Here is a 19,655-nt window from a genome sequence, read left to right as displayed (position 1 = left end):
TGTAGTTTTTCATAGTCAGACATTCCCGAAAAATGGCCGCATTTTATTTTTCATCACGTCACAAGAATTCAGAAATGCATTTGGATAAATTACGGTAGAAGAAAGAGATGTGGAATGAATGGAAGAATGTTAATGGCTAATAATAATAAATTAAATCATGAATTCAGACGTTTGCGACCCTTAAGAAGACACTAGAGAACGAATTGCGGGTTGCGTCATGGCAAGCAATTGAGCGTACTAACCAGGAAAGCGCAATTTTTTCAAACGTACTAACCAAATTCTTTTACCTGTATTTTGTTCGGATGGTACCGGGACCGAGGGAAATCGCCGTACTAAGGAGGAAAACGTACTAAGGAGGAAAACGTACTAAGGAGGAACGTACTAACCAAGTTCCACTGTATTACTTTTCAATTGCATGGGTTCCAGGTTTTTTTTTCTTTAGAGAGTTGCTCCCTAGCTCACGCATTTAAGGGTTCGTAAGTTTGTCGCTTTCGCCAACATTGTAATATATATTTCTGCTTTCAAACGAGCTGACTGTTTGCCTGCCACCGTTCACAGCATGGTGCCATTCTTCCAACTAACCATAGGTCCTTATCATAAGGGTTCTCTATGATGGAGACTCTGCAACGCCATGTGCCATGCCCTGAACAGCAACTGGCGGAAAATTGTTTCATCTGAAAGTGGTCTTACGATTAAGTCATCTTAAGCGTTAGTTCATACGTTGATAAACCTAGGCTAGGCATCGAAAGGGATCGTTATCCTGCCGAAAGCAACACTGCATTACAATTTTGCATTATCTCACGGCCGCCTAGTTTATCCAGTGTCGCTGTACCGGCATGTTGAGTAGTTTATTATTGAGGTTTCAACAACCGTGAAAGTGAAGCATGCAAATAAGTTGTCAATTTCAGTAACAATGTAAGGTAGCTACACAATGTATTTTGAACTGACTCGCAAGTTACAACAAATTAACAGATGATGTCGTCACAAGTTGAGGGAGTTTCCCTACTGATCCTGATGATATGTAGTATGTATACTGTGCTCCAAGAATATTCTGCGCAGCCCTTCAAAATCAACATCGACCTCTACTGTTTTCAGTGAACACCTGTTCATGGCAATCTTTCCACCAAAAAAAGTATAGATTAGACCCAGATAGGGTAAAAATGTTAAATGTTGAATCAAAACCTGGAAAAAGAACCAGTGGCTGCCTGATGTTATGCGACATATTGGTCAATCAGACATTCTTTAACAATGTGCTATTTAAACTTTTTTGCTTGGCAAATAAAATTATGGAGACGATCTTAAGTTTTTTGCAGAGCTTTCCTGCTATTTTACATCTTTAGTGAAATTATTTTCATTCACTTCTTGCGGTTGTTCATTTAAATTTGCCAATAAATCAGATAATAAGAGATCATCCTTGGAACCAAGTATCGAGAACCAAGAACCGATGGGTGAGAACCAGACCGGTACTGAGAACCTAAAAAATTTGAGCACTGACTCATCTTTAATCAAAAGCATAATAAAAATGTGAGTACTTCACAAGAGACACTCATTTTTATGCCCATAATTTGAATGCTATGAATCAATATGCCTTCACTACAGCTTGACCCAGGATTTCTTTAAAAGCCTTCGGAAAGTGGCGGAACAAGCATGATGACATTACCCGTGACGTCACCACCAAACTATGATGCTCAGGAGTGAATAATGGATAGCTTGAGAAGATTCTGGAGCATTTGTAGCATTCATTGCACCACACCTATACTTTATTTCCAACAATAAAGCCAATTCAGATAACAACTTAACAATGACCAACAAATGTCATTTCTTCAAAAAAAAAAAAAAAAAGGCACTGTTATAGCCCTTGTTAATCTTTCTTTATGTTTTTTAGGAGAGTAGCAAGTGGAGCCTTCACTTCTCCGCTTTGGAAATGACACTGCTTAACCCCTTCACTGCGGTTCAATCTCCGAAAACCTACTCCTCACATGTGGCAAAAAGGTGAAAATGCGTTTCATGGGCCCATGGAGCAGGTACTTTTAGGATTGGTGTGGTACACCCTCCGAGGGGTCGCTAATCCGCAACCCTATCCTCAACGAGCTCACCCACGTAGGACCGTCTCCTCGACCCTACCAGCGGGGGGGCCTACCTTCTGAAAAGTGGGCGCTCTGACTTCATTCTGAAAACCTATCAATCAATCCGATCTTCGAAAAATGATTGTTTTCATCGCACTCCTGCCAAACAAACAATCAAGTATGTCTTTGAACCGTGTTTCTGCGACGAAAAATAACGATTTAGTTAAGTTTGCTAAAAGAAGTGGCTACGGACAACCGCAAAATGGCCAATTTAGCAAAGTTAACAAAATCGTAATTTTTCATCACAGAAACACGGTTCAAAGACATACTTGATTCCGTATTTGGCTGGAGTGCAATGCAAGTAATTATTTTTTGATGATCGGATTGATTGATTGATTTTCAAACTGCAGTCAGAGCGGTTACTTTTTGGGAGGTAGGCCCCCCCGCTGGTAAGGTCGATGAGACGGTCCTGCGTGGGTGAGTTGATCGAGGATTCCGGGTCCCGGATTAGCAACCTTTCGGAGTGCTTCGGCAAAAGTGCTGACCGCATGGCAGGGACAACGAAAAAGTACGTCCACAGCAGTCTGCCGTGCGGACGTACTAGGTACGTCCACAGCAGTGAAAGGGTTAAATACCTAAACGCCATTATGATGATAAAAAATAGTCTCATGTCTATGCTTGTCGCAATTAAAATTAATGAAAAAGTTGACGCCGTATGATCACAATGAAGAAAATAAATTATGTAGCCAGTACAAATCCGCGAACCCTAATCCCCTGGGTGGTAGCCTTAAATGCTACCACTACCCCACCTGACTCGACTGATGAGTGGTGCGATATTATGGAACTATACTCGGCTTGTGAAAAGTACCGCATGAAAATTAATCAATTACAGCCAAACTAAGGCCCATTCAACGGAACCTCTACTAGTTCAGGGATGTGTTCACCATTCCGAAGGACATAAAAAATACAGCATTGAAAAAGGCAGTGCAAGGTTCGTGGTCTCCCTTTGTTAGTTGTAAGAGTTACTGAGGAAAGGATATCTTCAAGATATTTTGTTTCTCCCTACTAACAATCTGAATTCATCTACTCATCTGGTGCTACGATAATTAGAAAAGAATGTGTTTGCCTTCTCTTTAGAAAAAAAAATTTCATGGCACAGTCATATTTTATGCTTCACCCTCTGCAGTATTTTCTGTGTAAGACATACGCGATAGCATCAGTTCCAAACTTCACCTCGCACGAGTGGTTCCGTACTTTCCACGGTGGGTTGACTTCAAACTAGCGAGTGTTTTTCGAGTGGGTTTAATAAATTAGTTCTTTTAGCTTTATTTTTATCATTCTTCGGACCATCGCCCTTCCGAAAAAACAAGTGAGTACTTTAAAAGATGGACTGAAAATAACTGAATATCAAGAAAAGCATCCGGGATAGAAGCGCGTGAATATTGGGGAATGGCTCGGGCTGTTTGCTAGCACATGACAGTAGGGTTGGGGGTAGAGCGAGCTACCAGGTGAAAACAATAAGTGGGATGAAGCCGAGGCTCAGGCGGGCGTGCCGCTGACGATTAACGCAACAATGTTCACGCTTTACACATGGCCTAAATTATATGAAAAATATATTTATTACACAGGAACATTACAAATAATTGACTATTTTTAGCCTATATGATCTATCTCACAACCAATCACTGCACCGGCGAAAGCAGTTGTGTTAGGCATAACATGCACATTGCTTTCGTGTATACGTGTACTGGATATGGCGTTTCATGGATTTTTGCATCAGAGAGAAATCCATAATAGCAGGGATAAATGCCGAGTGGAGAGCTAACATTTTTAGTGAGGTGGCGTGTTCCTTTAGGATATTCCCCTCCCCTTTCTTCTCTATCATTCCTTTGTCCACGAATATAAACAGTTAAGCTGCTGAACGGTTCGAATGGGTGTTCAAAATATTAGGTTCATTTTAGCGGCTTGTTTACTCAGGGTATTCATTTCTCAGACGGCATTCATTTCTCAGAGGGGGTTCTTCTTTTTGAGGCTGTTCATTTGGACTCTCACCTTCATTTTGATTTCCTGTTCATTTGAACACTCGTATTTGATGAACAGGATGCAGGGGCAGATCAAGGATTTCTTTCTGGGGGGGCACACCCAAGGCCCTGTCCAGGATTTAGGTCTGGGGGGGCCAAGGTTACCTCGTAATACAAAACAAACGCAATGATAATGGGACTTCATTAAAATCTTCCAAATTTTTCAAGGCTCTGGAGGTTGCACGTGCCCCCCCCCAGATCCGCCTATGACAGGATGTGATGGTTCGGGTTCGTGGTCAATTTATGGCTCGGTTATCTGTTCATAAGTTTTGCTTTGGTTCAAGTTTAATGTAAACATTGGGTTAAAACTTTCTTTTGATTAATTATATTAATAAAAACTCTGTTTCAGCAAACTTAAACAGAGATTGCTAAATTATGTTATATCCATGTTAATAATGAAAAATGCTATGTTACTTCCACAAAATTCACAATTTCTATTTTATAACTGGTTTCGGCTATTACACCATTTTCAAATGCATACAACATATGGTGGGGACATATTTTATCCACTATGAGTTACGTTTTTCACGTCATGACATTTTGTGTGTTATATTGTGACCACTTAGCTTTATTGCACATAAATGCACCTCCAAGTGCTAACTCTTTCTTTGCTTTCCATGTTTAATTTTAAATATGTTACGGAATTTCATGGGTGTAAAATATTCTACTATTTTTTTAATTTCCACCAAAAGTACTAATAGAGTAGTTTCCTTCATCAAAGAAAACGAAAGGCATTGATTGCGATTCGTTAGCCACCATTAGTACTTCCACGATTGACAAATTATTTGGTTTTAGAAATCCTAATTTGGACGAATGTTAATGGTCAATTTTAACTTCATTTGAAAAAGGCCAGATTGGAGCCCATACGATGCCACTGCACAGGACGTCACAGGGACCTAGATTCTATACGAGTAGATAGGAATTTTACAATGTCTGAGATTACCAATGCATGCATGAAGCACAGAGCCCAGGGAAACAATTCTTAATAAGTATGTGATAAAATTGCCTATGGTCGGAAAATTTCCTTGGTTTGATAGGGTGTTAATGATCCTTATTTAAGTCAAGCGCTGTCTGCTAGCAGGGTACTCTACGCTACCGCCATGCTCGGCAGCAAGCAGCCTGCATCGTAGCAGCATTCATACCCTCGCACCCAGGTGGCCTCACAAAACAGCAGCCAGACGTCAACGGGCTTTTCCCAGCATTCATACTTAGCTGCCGTGTTTTCGCGCGCTAGAAAATTTTCACATTTCATTTAATCGCAACAAATTGATGTTTTCATTTAAAAATCTAAACGCATGAAACATGTACTACAGGAGTAGGGACCTAGAATTTTCGGGGTCGTGAAAATTCGCGAAAAATCGCGAAATTCCTTGATTTTTGTGAAAAAACACGAAATTCCTTGATGTCTGTGAAAAAACGCGAAATTCCTTCTTTCGGTCAATTAATCAAGAAATTTCTTGATTTGAAACAAGGAAACGTGTCAGTTGCTGTTTAAAATAATCAGTACTATATCAAACCCCCGAAATCACTTCCGCAGGTTTTTTTTTATGTTCATACACTTCTCAATTCCACTAACTGGCGATGAGTATCTATCGGAGAAACCTTTTTTGTAGAGATGGGTCGAATAGCAGATTTCTCGAACTCGAATATCGAATTCGAATATTAAATCATTGCTCGAATATTCGAATACCTCGAATTTCGAATACCTCGAATACTAAATGATGAATGCTGGAATGTTTGACTCGGTTGCCTATGCAGCAGGCAACACAAGATTTTGGGGAGTAATAATGATTTCCTTTAAAGGATTCGAACAGGAATTTAGCTGATTAATGGAATATTTTAATTTTATGGAAACAATTGGGCATATAATTAATTCAACTAACATCGCTTTACCCCCACTCCTGCTGCCAAGTGCTAGCTGACAATCTGAGACATTTTGTAAAATACAAGCTCTTCTCCACCGGATTTTCTTCAATTATTTTCAGTCCATCTTTGGGAGTTCTCACGAGATAAGAAGATGAATTGGATTTGCTATCAGGGAGGAACCAAATATCCTGAGAAAATATCCCTTCGTCTGGGACTGTAACAATAAAGATTTATAGCACCTCATAAATTGTAGCTTGATATATGTTTTCGGAAAAAAATACCACATCAACTTCCGAGAAGCTCTGCTGCTCATATCGAGTCTCGCCAGAATGCCAAGCCTCCGTCCTATTTTGAGATTTATTTCCTCGCGTAAAATGTTTAAATTAAGTCAGAAATGCGTCGCGTTTGGTCTTGTTCTTTTTTAAATTACGCGCACATTACTAATATTTCAATCCAATAAAGGTGTAATAATAATTGCCGAAAGTCATTGTTAGACACCTTTCGGGCTAGTAGATGACTCATACAGCAGTTGACCTCCAGAAAGGGGGAAATTCGAAGCAGGTAGGTAAAAAAAGTCAGTGGGTGAGAAAAGGGGGTGGGCACGAGACACGCTTTTATTTTTCTCGCGTAACTTGATATTTTTTTCGAAGCTAAGGTCTTCGTAATATGATCCCTGCGCGAGCTGGGACCTTTTTTTATTTCGGAGAAGAGGAAAGCCTCAGAGGGGGACAGCGGATCTTGGGAAATGCGCTAATGTTACTATCCCACGGTACTCATGCAGCAGTTGAGCTCCAGAAATGGGGAACTTCGAAGCAGGTAGGCAGAAAAAGATCAGTGGGCTAGAAAAGGGGGGCGTGAGACACGTCTTTATTATTCTCGTGTAACTTGATATTTTTTTCAAAGCTAAGGTCTTCGTAATACGACCCCTGCCAGAGCGAGGACCTTTTGTTTGATTTCGGAGAAGATGAAAGCGTCTGAGTGGGTGAGGCGAGTGCTGAATGGAGGGGGATAGCAGATCGTGGGAAATGCGCTGATGTTACTATCGCACGGCACTTGAGTTTCCTGGTGGGAGAAACCGGGGATTTTCGGATTTTTTTCACCCGGATCAATTTCGGTTCCCCACGTCGAACTCTTTTCACCGCTCTGACCCGCGAATTTGATGTAGTTCGTCAACTTGCTCATAACGGCGCTGCATGCACTAAAAGACTAGAGTTCTGTACATTTTTCCGAGTCAACTACCAACGACGTGCGTGCGACAGTGTACGACGCGAAATTCAAAGTATTCGAGGTATTCGAGGCGGTACTTTTCGCATAACTATACGAGACCTCGAATATCGAAAACTTTTTTGTATTCGAGGTATTCGAGTATTCGCGGATACTATTCGCACATCTCTACTTTTTTGTATTAAAAAATCGAATTACTGAGCGTAGTTCGTACCTGGCGGGCGAGCGTAGCAGAAACTCTAAAATAAACGACTGCTAAGCAGCGACGGAGCGGCCCAAGGTCACGCGTACGATTACTACTATTCCACGGCCACGCTATCAAAATGCCGAAAGCTGTAAATGTTCGTCCACGTGCCAGTGAATTTAAACGTGAAGGCTTGTACACGAGTGACTCTTCCAAGTTAATTTGTAAATATTGTTATCTACGAGTGAGTTGGGAGCGCGTAGATACAATTAAGAAGCATATAAGTGGGGAGAAACACTGCAAACTTCGAGAAAAATCAGTGGGTACCAAAGTTCAGGCCAGTTTACCAACATCTTTTGCAAATGTTGAAAAAAGGAGGCATGCAAAGGAATATTTCAGAAGAAGAATAGTGGAAACTATTTGAGGGCCAATATCCCTTTAGAGAAAACTCAGAATGAGCATGCTAAAGGGTTCATTAATGAATTCATTGAAGGAGCTAGTGATATGCCGTGTGTACAGCAGTTGAGGGAGAAGTATGTTCCTTTATTGTTTGAAGAAAAGAAGGAGCTAAATAAACAAAGACTTTCGGGTAAAAATATAGTTGTTCTATGTGATGAGACCACAGACAGAAAAGGCTCCTGAGTTTTTGTGGTGCTCTTCAAAATTATGGATTTAAGTGAAAAATATGACCTGCTTGTTGGAGGAGTGCACTATTTAGAAAGAGCAGACTCCAAATCGTGTATCCGAGCAATACTGGACAGTCTTAAACTGTATGACATCCACTACGATAATGTTGTTGCCTTAGTTTCAGATTCTGCTCGCTACATGGCCAAAACTTTTAATACCCTTCGGGTCATTCTTGGGGACCATGTTATAATTATTCAATGCTGGGATCATAAACTGAATTTACTGTGTAATGTTTTCCTGAAGCACTTATCAGAAGTGAATGATGCAGTCTCAAAGGCAAAATCACTTTTCCTAAATACAAGAAAGAGGAGACGTCTGTTTAAAACATTCTTGAGTGAAAAGTTCAGTGATACAGAAGTGACATTATTCCCTATGCCAGTGATAACTAGATGGCCATCGTGGTTTAGATCAACATTTTATATAGCTGACCATATTAATGATATTGTTCACTTTTCAAAAACAGAGGAAATATTGAACTATGGTAATTCTGGAGCGGAATATTTCTCTGGTCTTAGTGAAGATGAAATTACAGTGATATAAATACAGGCCATCTTCATCAAAGAACAAGGAAATGAAAGTGTGTCATTGTTAAATGATATTGAGGGATCATCATACCCTACTTCTCATATTTTACATGAACGATTAAGAAGAATTGAGTCTTCCCTAAAATTTGTTTGTGTCAATTCATCAACCTCCAAAACATTGTTAGCCCTTGCTAAATGTAAAAATCATTTTCTCCGAGCCAGAATTAAGGATGGCCTAATAAATGCAGCAACTCATGCTCTTTGTAAATTAAATACATTAAAAAACAGTGACCCGACAGGTAATTTTTTCAAAACACTAGAGACTTTTAACCCAACAGTGCTATCTAGCTTAGTGATTTCTCCAGTAACAGCTGGAAAACTTCACACAATATTCAGCTTCTCAAAAATTGAGAGCTTGGTTATTGTAAAGGGCTTGGAAGAAATGCAAATAATTTTGCAAGAGAGACTTCTTTCCGGTGAAAAAATTGACATTAAAACTATATTAATTGGACTAGTAAGCTCCAATGAAGAATTTGCGAAGAGTGCCATTCAAGCAATTTCAGGGCCATGTTCTAATGCAGATAGTGAACGCTTTTTAAGTCGTTACAATGAAGTACTGTCTAGTGGAAGACACAATTTAAAAACAGACAATCTAGAAATGTTAACTACTTTTTACTATGAGAAATAATTGCACTTTCACTGTATTTACATTGTCAAACTATTTTGATGATTTATGTATTATGTTACTCTTCAATTCTATTTTAAGTACATCACTTATATTAATTTTTAATTTCAAACTTCTCCTGAGAATTTTTCTTAATAATACCATAAAATTACCTAAAAAATATAGGAATCAACAGCAAAATCAGTTTCCATATCGTGGCAAATCGAATTTTCCCCCATTTTATTTGACGAATTGTTATGACGAAATCTGAGAATTTATTTGACGAAATTCCTAATTTTTATTTGACGAAATCTAGGTCCCTATCCAGGAGTAATAATCTTTCGTTTTAGGCAATAAAAAGTAATAGGAAACCACCCTCTTAAGCAATGGAACAATATTTCTCAGTCTTACCCATACAATTATTGACAGTTAATTAAATCATTAGAATGGATAGATACCTGACACAGGCTTTAACAAGGAGATTAAATTCGATAGCTTACCGAGGGGTCTAAGAGAGAGATTCACAAATTACATTTATACTAAAACTATTTATAAAGAACAGTTAGCTGTGTATGAAAGTCTAAATTGCTCATAAGAGCAGCAATTAAAAACCTTTCCCGTGCTCAGCTCGGGAATAACATCAGAAGCTGGGAAATCTGAAATCGCACACTTGAAAAATTGGCCTCAGTTACCGAGCCTCCCGTGGCGTGTAGCTCAGCCTTGACGTGCGATTGTAAAATCGCTCTCATTTCCTTCATCGCAATTGTTTTTTCCCAAGATTTCTACTTAGTACTCTTTAAAAATCCCTACTTTATATTGTGGTTCAAATTTTCCAAGTTACATTTTTTGTAAACGAAAGATAATTTCTACTTTATGTCAAATTTCACGTGAAAAACAGGTCGGCCATTTTGCATTGTAAAACCAGACAGATGCGTGCCAAAACCTTCTAAATTCATTGAAAGTATTCGCAAAGCACCAGGTCAAAGTAATATTGTGTTTTTTATTCCATAAAAATCCTACCAACGCAACACCACCTGGATAAATTCAAAGATTTTCGAGGAAAAACCAGATCGTGCATGGTTTTGAAAAGTTGGCCATGTTTGGGCCACTTAAGGGTCGTATTTATATAAAATGGCATTAAATCTATATCTGGTAATAATTTATGAGTGTTTACGCTAAGTTTCAAGTCTCTATCCCCATTAAGGTCATTCTGGACTATTCCAGCTTTTTCCGATTTTGGACCAGTGTGCGTCGGGTCGGTAGACAATCGGCCACTGCAGCTGACATAAAGGTATTCGGGGAACACATCGACAACTGTAGCATAAACAGCAAGCTGAAACTACCAAGCCAAGGCATTAGAAAGACTAATCGGCTTTAAAAACTTTATTATTACATGAGTTTCATGATAGCGCTTCCTGTCAGCAGATTGCTGGACCTACCAGCCTCGAAAGCTCTGTAACCACAACTACTGCACTCGACATTTAAAATACTACTCGAAACGTTCGAGTCGAGTACTAACTACTAAACTTGACTCGAATTTTCAAGCACTCCCACATCCCTACAAATCATAATAGTTAATGCTTGCTCAGAGGTGCATTGCCCTAGAGAAATATCTGTCGCAATACCGAGCATACACTGTGGAAGGAACATTTTCACCTCGCTAAAACGCGATTCTCGTAAAATGCCGTACTTCCTAAACAGAGCTTCCACTGTAGAATGATTACACCACATTTAAAAGAGATAAATTCCTTCTACATTCAGTATTTTAAGTCCTTACTTAGAATATAAATATAATGAACTCAAAGCAGTATATTCCTGGATGGTATTTTTTCTTCATCAGCACATAGATTTCCTTTGGTCTGTGTCATATTTCTAACAGATAATTCTGGTTGAAATATTTTTTCTATCTTAAAAATTTATTTTTCAGACCTAAGCAATGGGTTTAAGTAGTGTGCTGCTTGCACCACAGAGCAGTTTCTCCATTAAGACAATTATACAACCAACATAAAATTCAAAGAGGGTACCTTAAGATCGACAAAAATTTAGCCACAATTCACAGTGAATGAAGTAGAAATTAGCAATGCACTAAAATGCATTTCTAAACAGCAAGTTAACTTATGTCCTTATTTCCCTACAGAAATTTCTTCAAAATCTGATGCCACAAATAATGAAATGGACTGTAAAGCACGCAAATAAATACTTAAAACAGGGAGCAGTCAAATTCTGCCGTACAACTGACAAACACAAATACACCACCAAATCAATGAATTACAACTCAAGCTCACACTTTAAATATGGCTAATATCCCACAATTTATTACTTACATGGCTTAAATTGGCCCCTGATAACAGATAATGATTCAATTTTATTACTTTACAGCCAGTTTAAATACTTTGCACTGCCAATTACAGTCCACTCACCTCCACGAAAAACTCACAACCATAAAAATTCCATGTTAACTGACATACTCACTATTTCAGCAGTAAGCCTTAATAACAGAGATAGAAATAACAATTTTTCAAAAGGAGGGCAAAATTCAACAAAAGCTAAATTAATTACTTAATATGAGCCACCCACATTAACAGCCTTTTCTTACTTTTTACCACTTGATATGGAACTTCATACCTCACTATCCCAGTTAGGAATGCAGATTTGTGATAAACAAGTAGACTATATAATATTTCAATTCAAATTTATCAACATGTCACAACGATCAACACATTGAGCATCAATGAAGATACATTATCACTATTGTAATGAATTTATGTTGATTACATACAAGCTTCTGATGATCTATTTTATATTGTATGAATTATTAACATAACTACAATGCCATCCACGAATTTATATTGTCAGCCACAAAAAATGCACAGTTAAAAGGCAATACCTATTAGGACATAATATAAAAATAAATCGAAATGTGTGCACCTAGGAACTCAGCAAAACAGACTTGAATTACTAAAAATGAGGACTATCAGGGCTACATGAATTCATTCAATAAATGGTAACAAAATCAATACTATAAAAGCAAGCAAATTTAAGTATGATAAATAAAAATTTCTTACCATAGTCTCCTCTAGCTATAGCAGCACGAATCATGTGAGCTCCTGGAATAGGTGCACGGTGACGCATGTGCCTAGCAGTGTGTAGACTTGGAGATGGTGACCTATGAGACCTGAGCAAGAACACTTAAGGTTAGTCCAAAAAACTTATCCTAAATAATTGATTATATTTATGCATATTTTTAGCTTCATAATCTACTTGAGGCACACTTGGAAAAAAATTCAAGCCAGTCTTATTCAATGGAAAATTTCATTCTAAATTGATTGTGCTAAGTAATGCTGCATTTCTCAAAAGGCAGGGAGCCAAAAGTGTAGGTCTGAATTTCAAGCAAAATTCTAAAAAATTAATTTTTTTTTAAACTACATTTTACAGACACACAGCAATGACAAGGAGTCCCCTTTAGCTCACTGTCTCAGAGTAACACAAAATCTCAAGGCATCAATGCAAAATAGTATGTATTAAATAAATAATCAATGCAACACAAAAATGTTTAGTTCACTAAGTTTTCTATGATAAACTAACAAATCAGCAACTAATTTCTCCCCCATTAACGCCTGGGCAAAGTCTAATTTTTTATTTATAGAGATATAACAAGCACAGCCAGTGCTCAATGATTTTTGGATAAACAAATTTTTGCGATTTGATGCATAATTTCAATTTAAACACAAAATTAGGGCTTAATGCTTTGATAAAGAATTTTCCACGATTAGGAAAGGTTTTCCAATCATCTTAAATTTCAAACTACTAATAAATGTCATACTCTCCAATTTTTCAATATAAATTCAAACCATGGATTAAATCACCAAATTCCTGGCGATGCCAGAGTACCTCACAGTGAAACCTCTTGAAATGGTGGGACCACCGACTATAAAAATAATGTCTTCTGTTCTTTTTGGGTGCGACCATCACTACCACTACTCTGCCAATAATGGGTTCTACTTTCTCTGTACTAACTACACCAAGTTGAAATGGCTCAGTGCTACCAGCTATTCAGGGCAGAACTCCACAGCTACTGCTGCAATGCTCTTAGGCACTCTCCCTACATCCACATGATGTTTTCAACCAAATTCCTACATTCTGCACCCTTTCTTAAGTATTATTCACCGTACTGTTTTAGGGACTTGTCATTACTCAACTCGATTAATCAAGACGGCCACCCAGCACTACAATTTCAGCAGCTTCCTTTTGAGATGTCTTCCGTTATGCCAGCAATATGTTTCAGTCCGATCTCGTAATGTTCTGGCATTCTAGAGGTTAGGACATTGGTTTCAAGGAAAAGTCATCCTGCAAAGCTTGAGTTGGTGCCAACTGAAATGCCACTAATCACTCACATACTGACTCAATGTTGAGAACTATGGTAGCAATGGGTCTAATTTGTCTGATAGACAAAAAACGAATTGTGATATGCCAATTCTGCAAAGCTAGGATAGACTGGATATATTAGGTTTTCTGCCAGAAGCACCAAGCCACAGCTCAACTCATAACCAAAAAGATTCCCAAGGAGCTGGACCGTCCACACAACAGATTTTGCTACAACATTCTTAAGAAAAGTCAAACTGTTTGACGAGCTAAGATACAACAGAGGCATTTATTATGGCCAATACACTACTAGAAAAAAACTGATAACCATGCATAAAATGGTTTTCTCAAATATTCATGATGGTGGAGGGAGAGCATTATTTTTCAAAATAGGGAGAAGGTATGTAGCAACAACTTAACTACGGTGCTGCCAGGGAACTCGATCATTGAGCCCTTAAGGCTAAACATCAAAGGCACATAGTGTGAATCTTTGCCAAGAGATGCAACTACCATTCGGAGAATCTCAGCACCGTAGAATAGTAACTACGCTCCATATTCCCCAAAATCCACTATCTCCCACACATCAGTCCTCAGTCCACACCTCTAATGTTTCCCTCCCCTCTGTAGCCCCCCAACAAGCCTCTGGCAACACAGATCTTGGCTTGCTCAGGTTTCATGTTACGAAGGCCATAAATCTTTTGAAATAAAACATCAAATTACACAAGAACAATAGAAACGTGTTTCACCCCTACCCCTTTCTCGCCTACTGGCCTTTTTCAGCCAACCTTCTCCACACCTCCCAGTTCTCAAGGCCAAAAAAATGAGTCACCTATTGGGCCCAAAAGTGTCTAACTATGACTTTAAGAAAATGATGAGGTATCTTGATTGGATTGAAATATTCTTATTATGCACAAAATTTAAAATAAAATGACACCAAACACTGTGTAGTTTTGACTTTTTTAAGCATTTAAGAAGTTTCTCTGTTAAAAATTAAAAATGCAAGTGGAATGGGGAGTAGGAATTGATAGACCCTGGAGTTCTAAAGCCAGAAATAATTTCACGGAAGTCAAGTAAAAGTTTCAAGTTACCTTAGAACAATGGTAAGTGGTTTCGTTTGAATAGCTTCTCCCCTCTCCTTCAGGCCATCTCCCCTCTTTTCAAGAGACCTGCCTTCCTGGTCCCTAATATTTGAAACACCCTGATAGCATAAGTCACATATGTACCTTGCTCTTCTGTGACAACCAATAACTTTCCGCGATTAGTGTTTTACCTCCGTATGATTTCAAGAATAGGAATGTGAACCAAATATAAAAAAGATTGAGTCCAAATATGAATCATTTCTGAAATAATTTATCTCTGTTAGTAATGGTTCAGTCACCTTTGTTTATCAATTTCTCAAAAAATCACGATTTCCTATATTAGACGGCATAAAAAACGAGATGAGAAGTTTTCACTATGAGAGAATAATTTTGCTTGAATTAGCATAATAGTATTAATATAATTTCCACTGATATAACCAATGATGAAAGTCATAAGGATTACACGCAATACAGTGTGTCCTCGTTTAACGTCGTCCCTTTTAACGTTGTTTCACGATAACGTTGTCCAAAAATTGAAACCCTTGATCATTTAACGTCGTTATTGCTTCGCGATAACGTTGTTCAAATTATGCGCGATGAAAAAAAAATGAATGGCGAATAGGACGCAAGCGCATCTGATGTATAGTAAATATTACTATATTAATGCGATTGGTAATTTTCGTTCGACAGAAAAGGTTGGCGTGGGTAGCGTATGTTAAATATGCATCCAAGCGAATAATTATCGCTTCATTTACCCATTATCCGTATATTTTTCTGATGCCAACCGAAAAAAATGTCCACGAAGAAGAGTGGCTATCCTGGTGGTTCTTCTGACGTGATGAAAAAACGGCGATATTAGAACAAAAACTTGGTATTATTAAAAGAATTGAAGAAGGTGCAACTGCTGGAGAGATCGGTCGAGTTTTTACAATTAAAATTTCTTCTGTTACTGAAAATATCGATGTTTCGCCATTAAAATACTTTCTTTTTAGTTTTTATATTTCATTTAATAATGCCTACGTCCCAACCTTTTCGTTATGGAAATTCGTTTCTTTTCGAATGAATCGTTATCATGCTGAAGTGAATAATCTTTAATGAATATTTCTCGCGATTTCCGCCGTGTTAAAGAATTCATATCATCACGAAAATTGACTCGCCCTTCATCCTCGTGCTTCCGAGTGTCAGATTCAGATTTTTTTTCATTTTGGCCTGATTCAGGTGTCTCCCGATTGGTCACGAAGTCTGCTTAAAGTTACGGCTCCGATAATTGGCCTCCTTGGATTCTCGCCCGGGAAATTCTGGATTCTTTACGAAGAAATGGATTGTTAAGAACCAATTTAAATTTTTTACATTGTTTCTTATGGGAAACACTGCATCGTTTAACGTTGTTTCGCTTAACGTCGAGTTTTTCAGGAACGAATCAACAACGTTAAACGAGGACTCACTGTAATTAGAAAATGTAGGTATGTGCACATTACGTTTTATTTTACACGTTATCACACATATAATTGTGTCTTATATTTTTGATTTTCTTCCATTTATGACAGTTAAGACATTGACAGATGGCGAATTCAAAAAAAAATTCTGACTCAATCTAGTAAATATGACATTTTTTCAGATTCAATGCAATATACGGTGCTCCATTAAAAGAACTTGAAAAACATGGGGGATCCGCAAGCAGGCCGGTGTTATTAGTATTAGACCCTGACAAGACAGACTGGTAAGTCATACTGCACAAATCACTTAGCTCGCACTTTTCTGCCTAGGAAAAAAGACTTCACATAATTTTATGACCTTGATCCCTCATCTGTGTTCCCTCCACTGCCTACCTGCTAGTAAGACAGAATTCCTAGACACCCAAAGAACAATCTCCACCTCCACCATGGCCCCTACCCTCCTGTACTTTCGCAACCCCCTTCCTCTCGCTGAGGGAATGAGTGGTTCTAGTTCCCTCAACTCGCCAGTGGTGACACCCTCCAATGGGTCATGTTTTTGTCATTATTATTATTATTATTCATTACTTTACACCTACATAAACCTTGGTTTTAAAAGTCACATTAGACTGGTAACTTCGCTATAATTCTTTTGTAGTGACTGTTTTTTGCCAAAAATAATATTTTCAATAAATTACAATATGTACAACTTACAATGTCCAATGTAGGTCAATTTTGACAAGCTAGACAGTAAAAAATCAGTGACTGTTTCATGTTAGCGAAGGTTTCACATCGATAGCATGGTTCTCATCACTCCAATTAGAAAAATCATTTAACGGGGCAATCACCTTTCGCCTGAAGTATGTGAAATAGGTTTAATCTATTGATTTTATTTCAAAGTCTGGATCCTTAACCAGACTTTTTATACCGAATTACAAAGTTTTTAATAACCATTATCTAAGAAACCTAAACATGGCATTGGAAAAGGAATATTTTGATAGGAATACAGATGAAAACTCTTATAGCAAAATATCGCTCCGACTAACCAATATTGTACTTCTGATAATGGCCTGAAAAAGCCAAAAACCCAACATGCTTAAAACATATATTGGTGGAAAAGAAGTAACTTCGTGGCTAAAACTGAAATGTATCCTTTAAAAACAAAGGAGTGACAGGTACGATGTATACGTTAAAGATATTCGTTTACATACTATCCCTCAAGCTACCTCAATGGGCATGTGGGGAGGAATTTTAGGACACCAACCATTAACAATGAATTGTACCCACTTTTTATTTAAAAAAAAAGCAAATTCTATCGTATGCCAAACTGCAGTACTGATGATGCAGGGTTTATCATATGAGTTGTTTTGCGAGCTTCACACAAAACTTTGTGCAACGAGGGCAATTGCAAAATTTTACTAGGGAAACTAGGATTGATACCTTTCACTCCGTGTATGGAACCAATTAGAAAAACAGCTCACTAAATGAAAATTGATTGACAACAAATTCACCTGGAAGAATGATCTTGGACACTGTCAGTAATAATTCATTTCCAGATTCCAAAATAGGTTCCCCTTAGACTAAAAATTCAACTGAAATGCGAAATGTTATGCACAAGCATACTTCAAAGAAACTATGTACTGGAAAAAACCCATTTAGGTTTTAACAATAGAAAAATTTCTATACCTATTCTGCCAATGACCATAATAAAAATTAGGAAACAATAGTTTAACAATAACAACAACAGTAGTTCACTACCTAAATGAACACAAAATGAATAAATAAGTGGTTTCATTTCCCTCACTACAATAAATCCAGAAATGCACTGAAGCAGCACTTGATATGCCACTGCCTATTTCAATGCCATCAATCCAAAAACTCTGTGAATACCTAAACCGATACACACTGTGTGTTTATTGGCAGAAAAACAAGGGAAAGTTATTCACGACGATAAAATCAAAATACATACACCACAAAAAAAGCTGAATAAACTAATCCAAGTATAAACAGAGTCCACAATGATAAACTGTGTCCAAAATGAAGAACTGTTTCTCAAAAATAAAATTACATGGCTGAATTAATAGCTAATTCTTCATCATTCCTTTAAGTTGATGAGTTAAGATACACACCCTCCCCTTTGCACTAGTATCTGCATCATCCGCCTTTCCCTGGCTCTAAGCATTTCTTCTTTCTTTTTCTTGTCAGATGGAGGTTTGGCTAATGATACCTCTATATTTGCACCACCCATCTCTTGTCCATTAAGCTCCTCCATGGCCTGGAATTTTTAAGTGGTCTGGTAAATAGAATGCAGGATAGATGACTTATGACTACCTCTCAATCCACGAGAACAACTAACTTACCTTCAAAGCATTCATTCGATCTTCAAAGTGAATAAATGCATAGTCCTTAATTTTTTTTACCCTTTCTACATTCCCAAAAGCCTCAAAAGAATCTTTTAAACTCTCTTCTGTACAGTGTACAGTCAAATTTCTAACATACAAAACCTTAACCTGTAAAAAGAAGTGTGTAAAAATTCAATTAAAAATAGGCACTCAATTCATTAAATGCATGCTGCCACTCCGTAAAAGTCACCATCATTCTTTAACTCTGACATCTCTGTCATAACCAACGATAAATACCTTGGACATAGTTTCCTCATCAGGCTCTTCCTGAGGGTCAGCCCAATCAACAATTATATCACAGCCCCAAACTTTAATCCTTCCTGTACCTAACCGTCGTTTTGCCAATGATGCTGCTTTGTGAGATTCATACTCCAAGAAGCAAAACCCTCTATTTTTTTTCTTATCATCAGGAGAACTATAGATGATGACTTCAGTAAGCCCAGCTGTAGGAGAAGACACTAAACATTAACAAAAATAAAAACCATCAAATATAATTATTTAGGGGTGAGTGTGTAGCTTGATCTCCTTTTCCTAAGAGTGCTATTAAGGGTTTAATTTGAGCACGAATCTTAAGCAGGCAGACAAACCCGAGCAAATTTCAAACTTTCCTAATGGGCTTTATGTCAAATATTTAAGGGTCTACTAATTTATAATCCATTAAATGAGACTTCAACAATGAGTTTGACCAATTTCTGTATCATTGGAAACATTTCAGTCCCCGATTCCAGCCAATTTAAGAGAGATAGAAATTAATATATCCAATATTGAACAACGTACCTTTTTTAATTTCATCCAATCGAAAGGGGTATCATAACTTACGTGCATGTTTGGAAAACTCTTCTAACAACTCATCCCGATCTCGATTCTTTGGTATATTTCCCACAAATAAGCGGTGATTGTTATACGAAATGGTTACACCAATTTTTTTTCCTTTTCGAATTTCATAGTCATTCAGCTGTAAACAATGCGAAAAGTAAAGATAGCCAAATTAAGTGTCTGCAAAGTGGCTGACACTTCCTGTTTGACGGGGGCTCTTAGGGTGGATGATATTGAATGTGCTTCTTTAAATATTAAATAAAAGAG

The 19,655-nt window shown here is 37.7% G+C and overlaps 1 protein-coding gene across 1 annotated transcript in view; it reads right to left on the bottom strand.

The window, feature by feature from the left end:
* The window catches only part of LOC124171029 (heterogeneous nuclear ribonucleoprotein Q-like), a 147,962-nt gene that overhangs the window by 73,251 nt on the left and 55,056 nt on the right, over positions 1-19,655 (bottom strand). The window contains exons 7-10 of the mRNA XM_046550168.1: positions 18,810-19,015; positions 18,531-18,680; positions 18,300-18,445; positions 12,362-12,471 (exon numbers count right to left, since the gene is read on the bottom strand). Coding sequence (XP_046406124.1) covers positions 12,362-12,471; positions 18,300-18,445; positions 18,531-18,680; positions 18,810-19,015 — 612 coding nt within the window. The remainder of the gene's footprint in view (positions 1-12,361; positions 12,472-18,299; positions 18,446-18,530; positions 18,681-18,809; positions 19,016-19,655) is intronic.

The sequence above is a fragment of the Ischnura elegans genome, chromosome X (genome assembly GCF_921293095.1).
Source record: "Ischnura elegans chromosome X, ioIscEleg1.1, whole genome shotgun sequence".
NCBI classification, from domain to species: Eukaryota; Metazoa; Arthropoda; class Insecta; order Odonata; family Coenagrionidae; genus Ischnura; species Ischnura elegans.
This window is presented reverse-complemented; position numbering and strand designations above follow the sequence as displayed.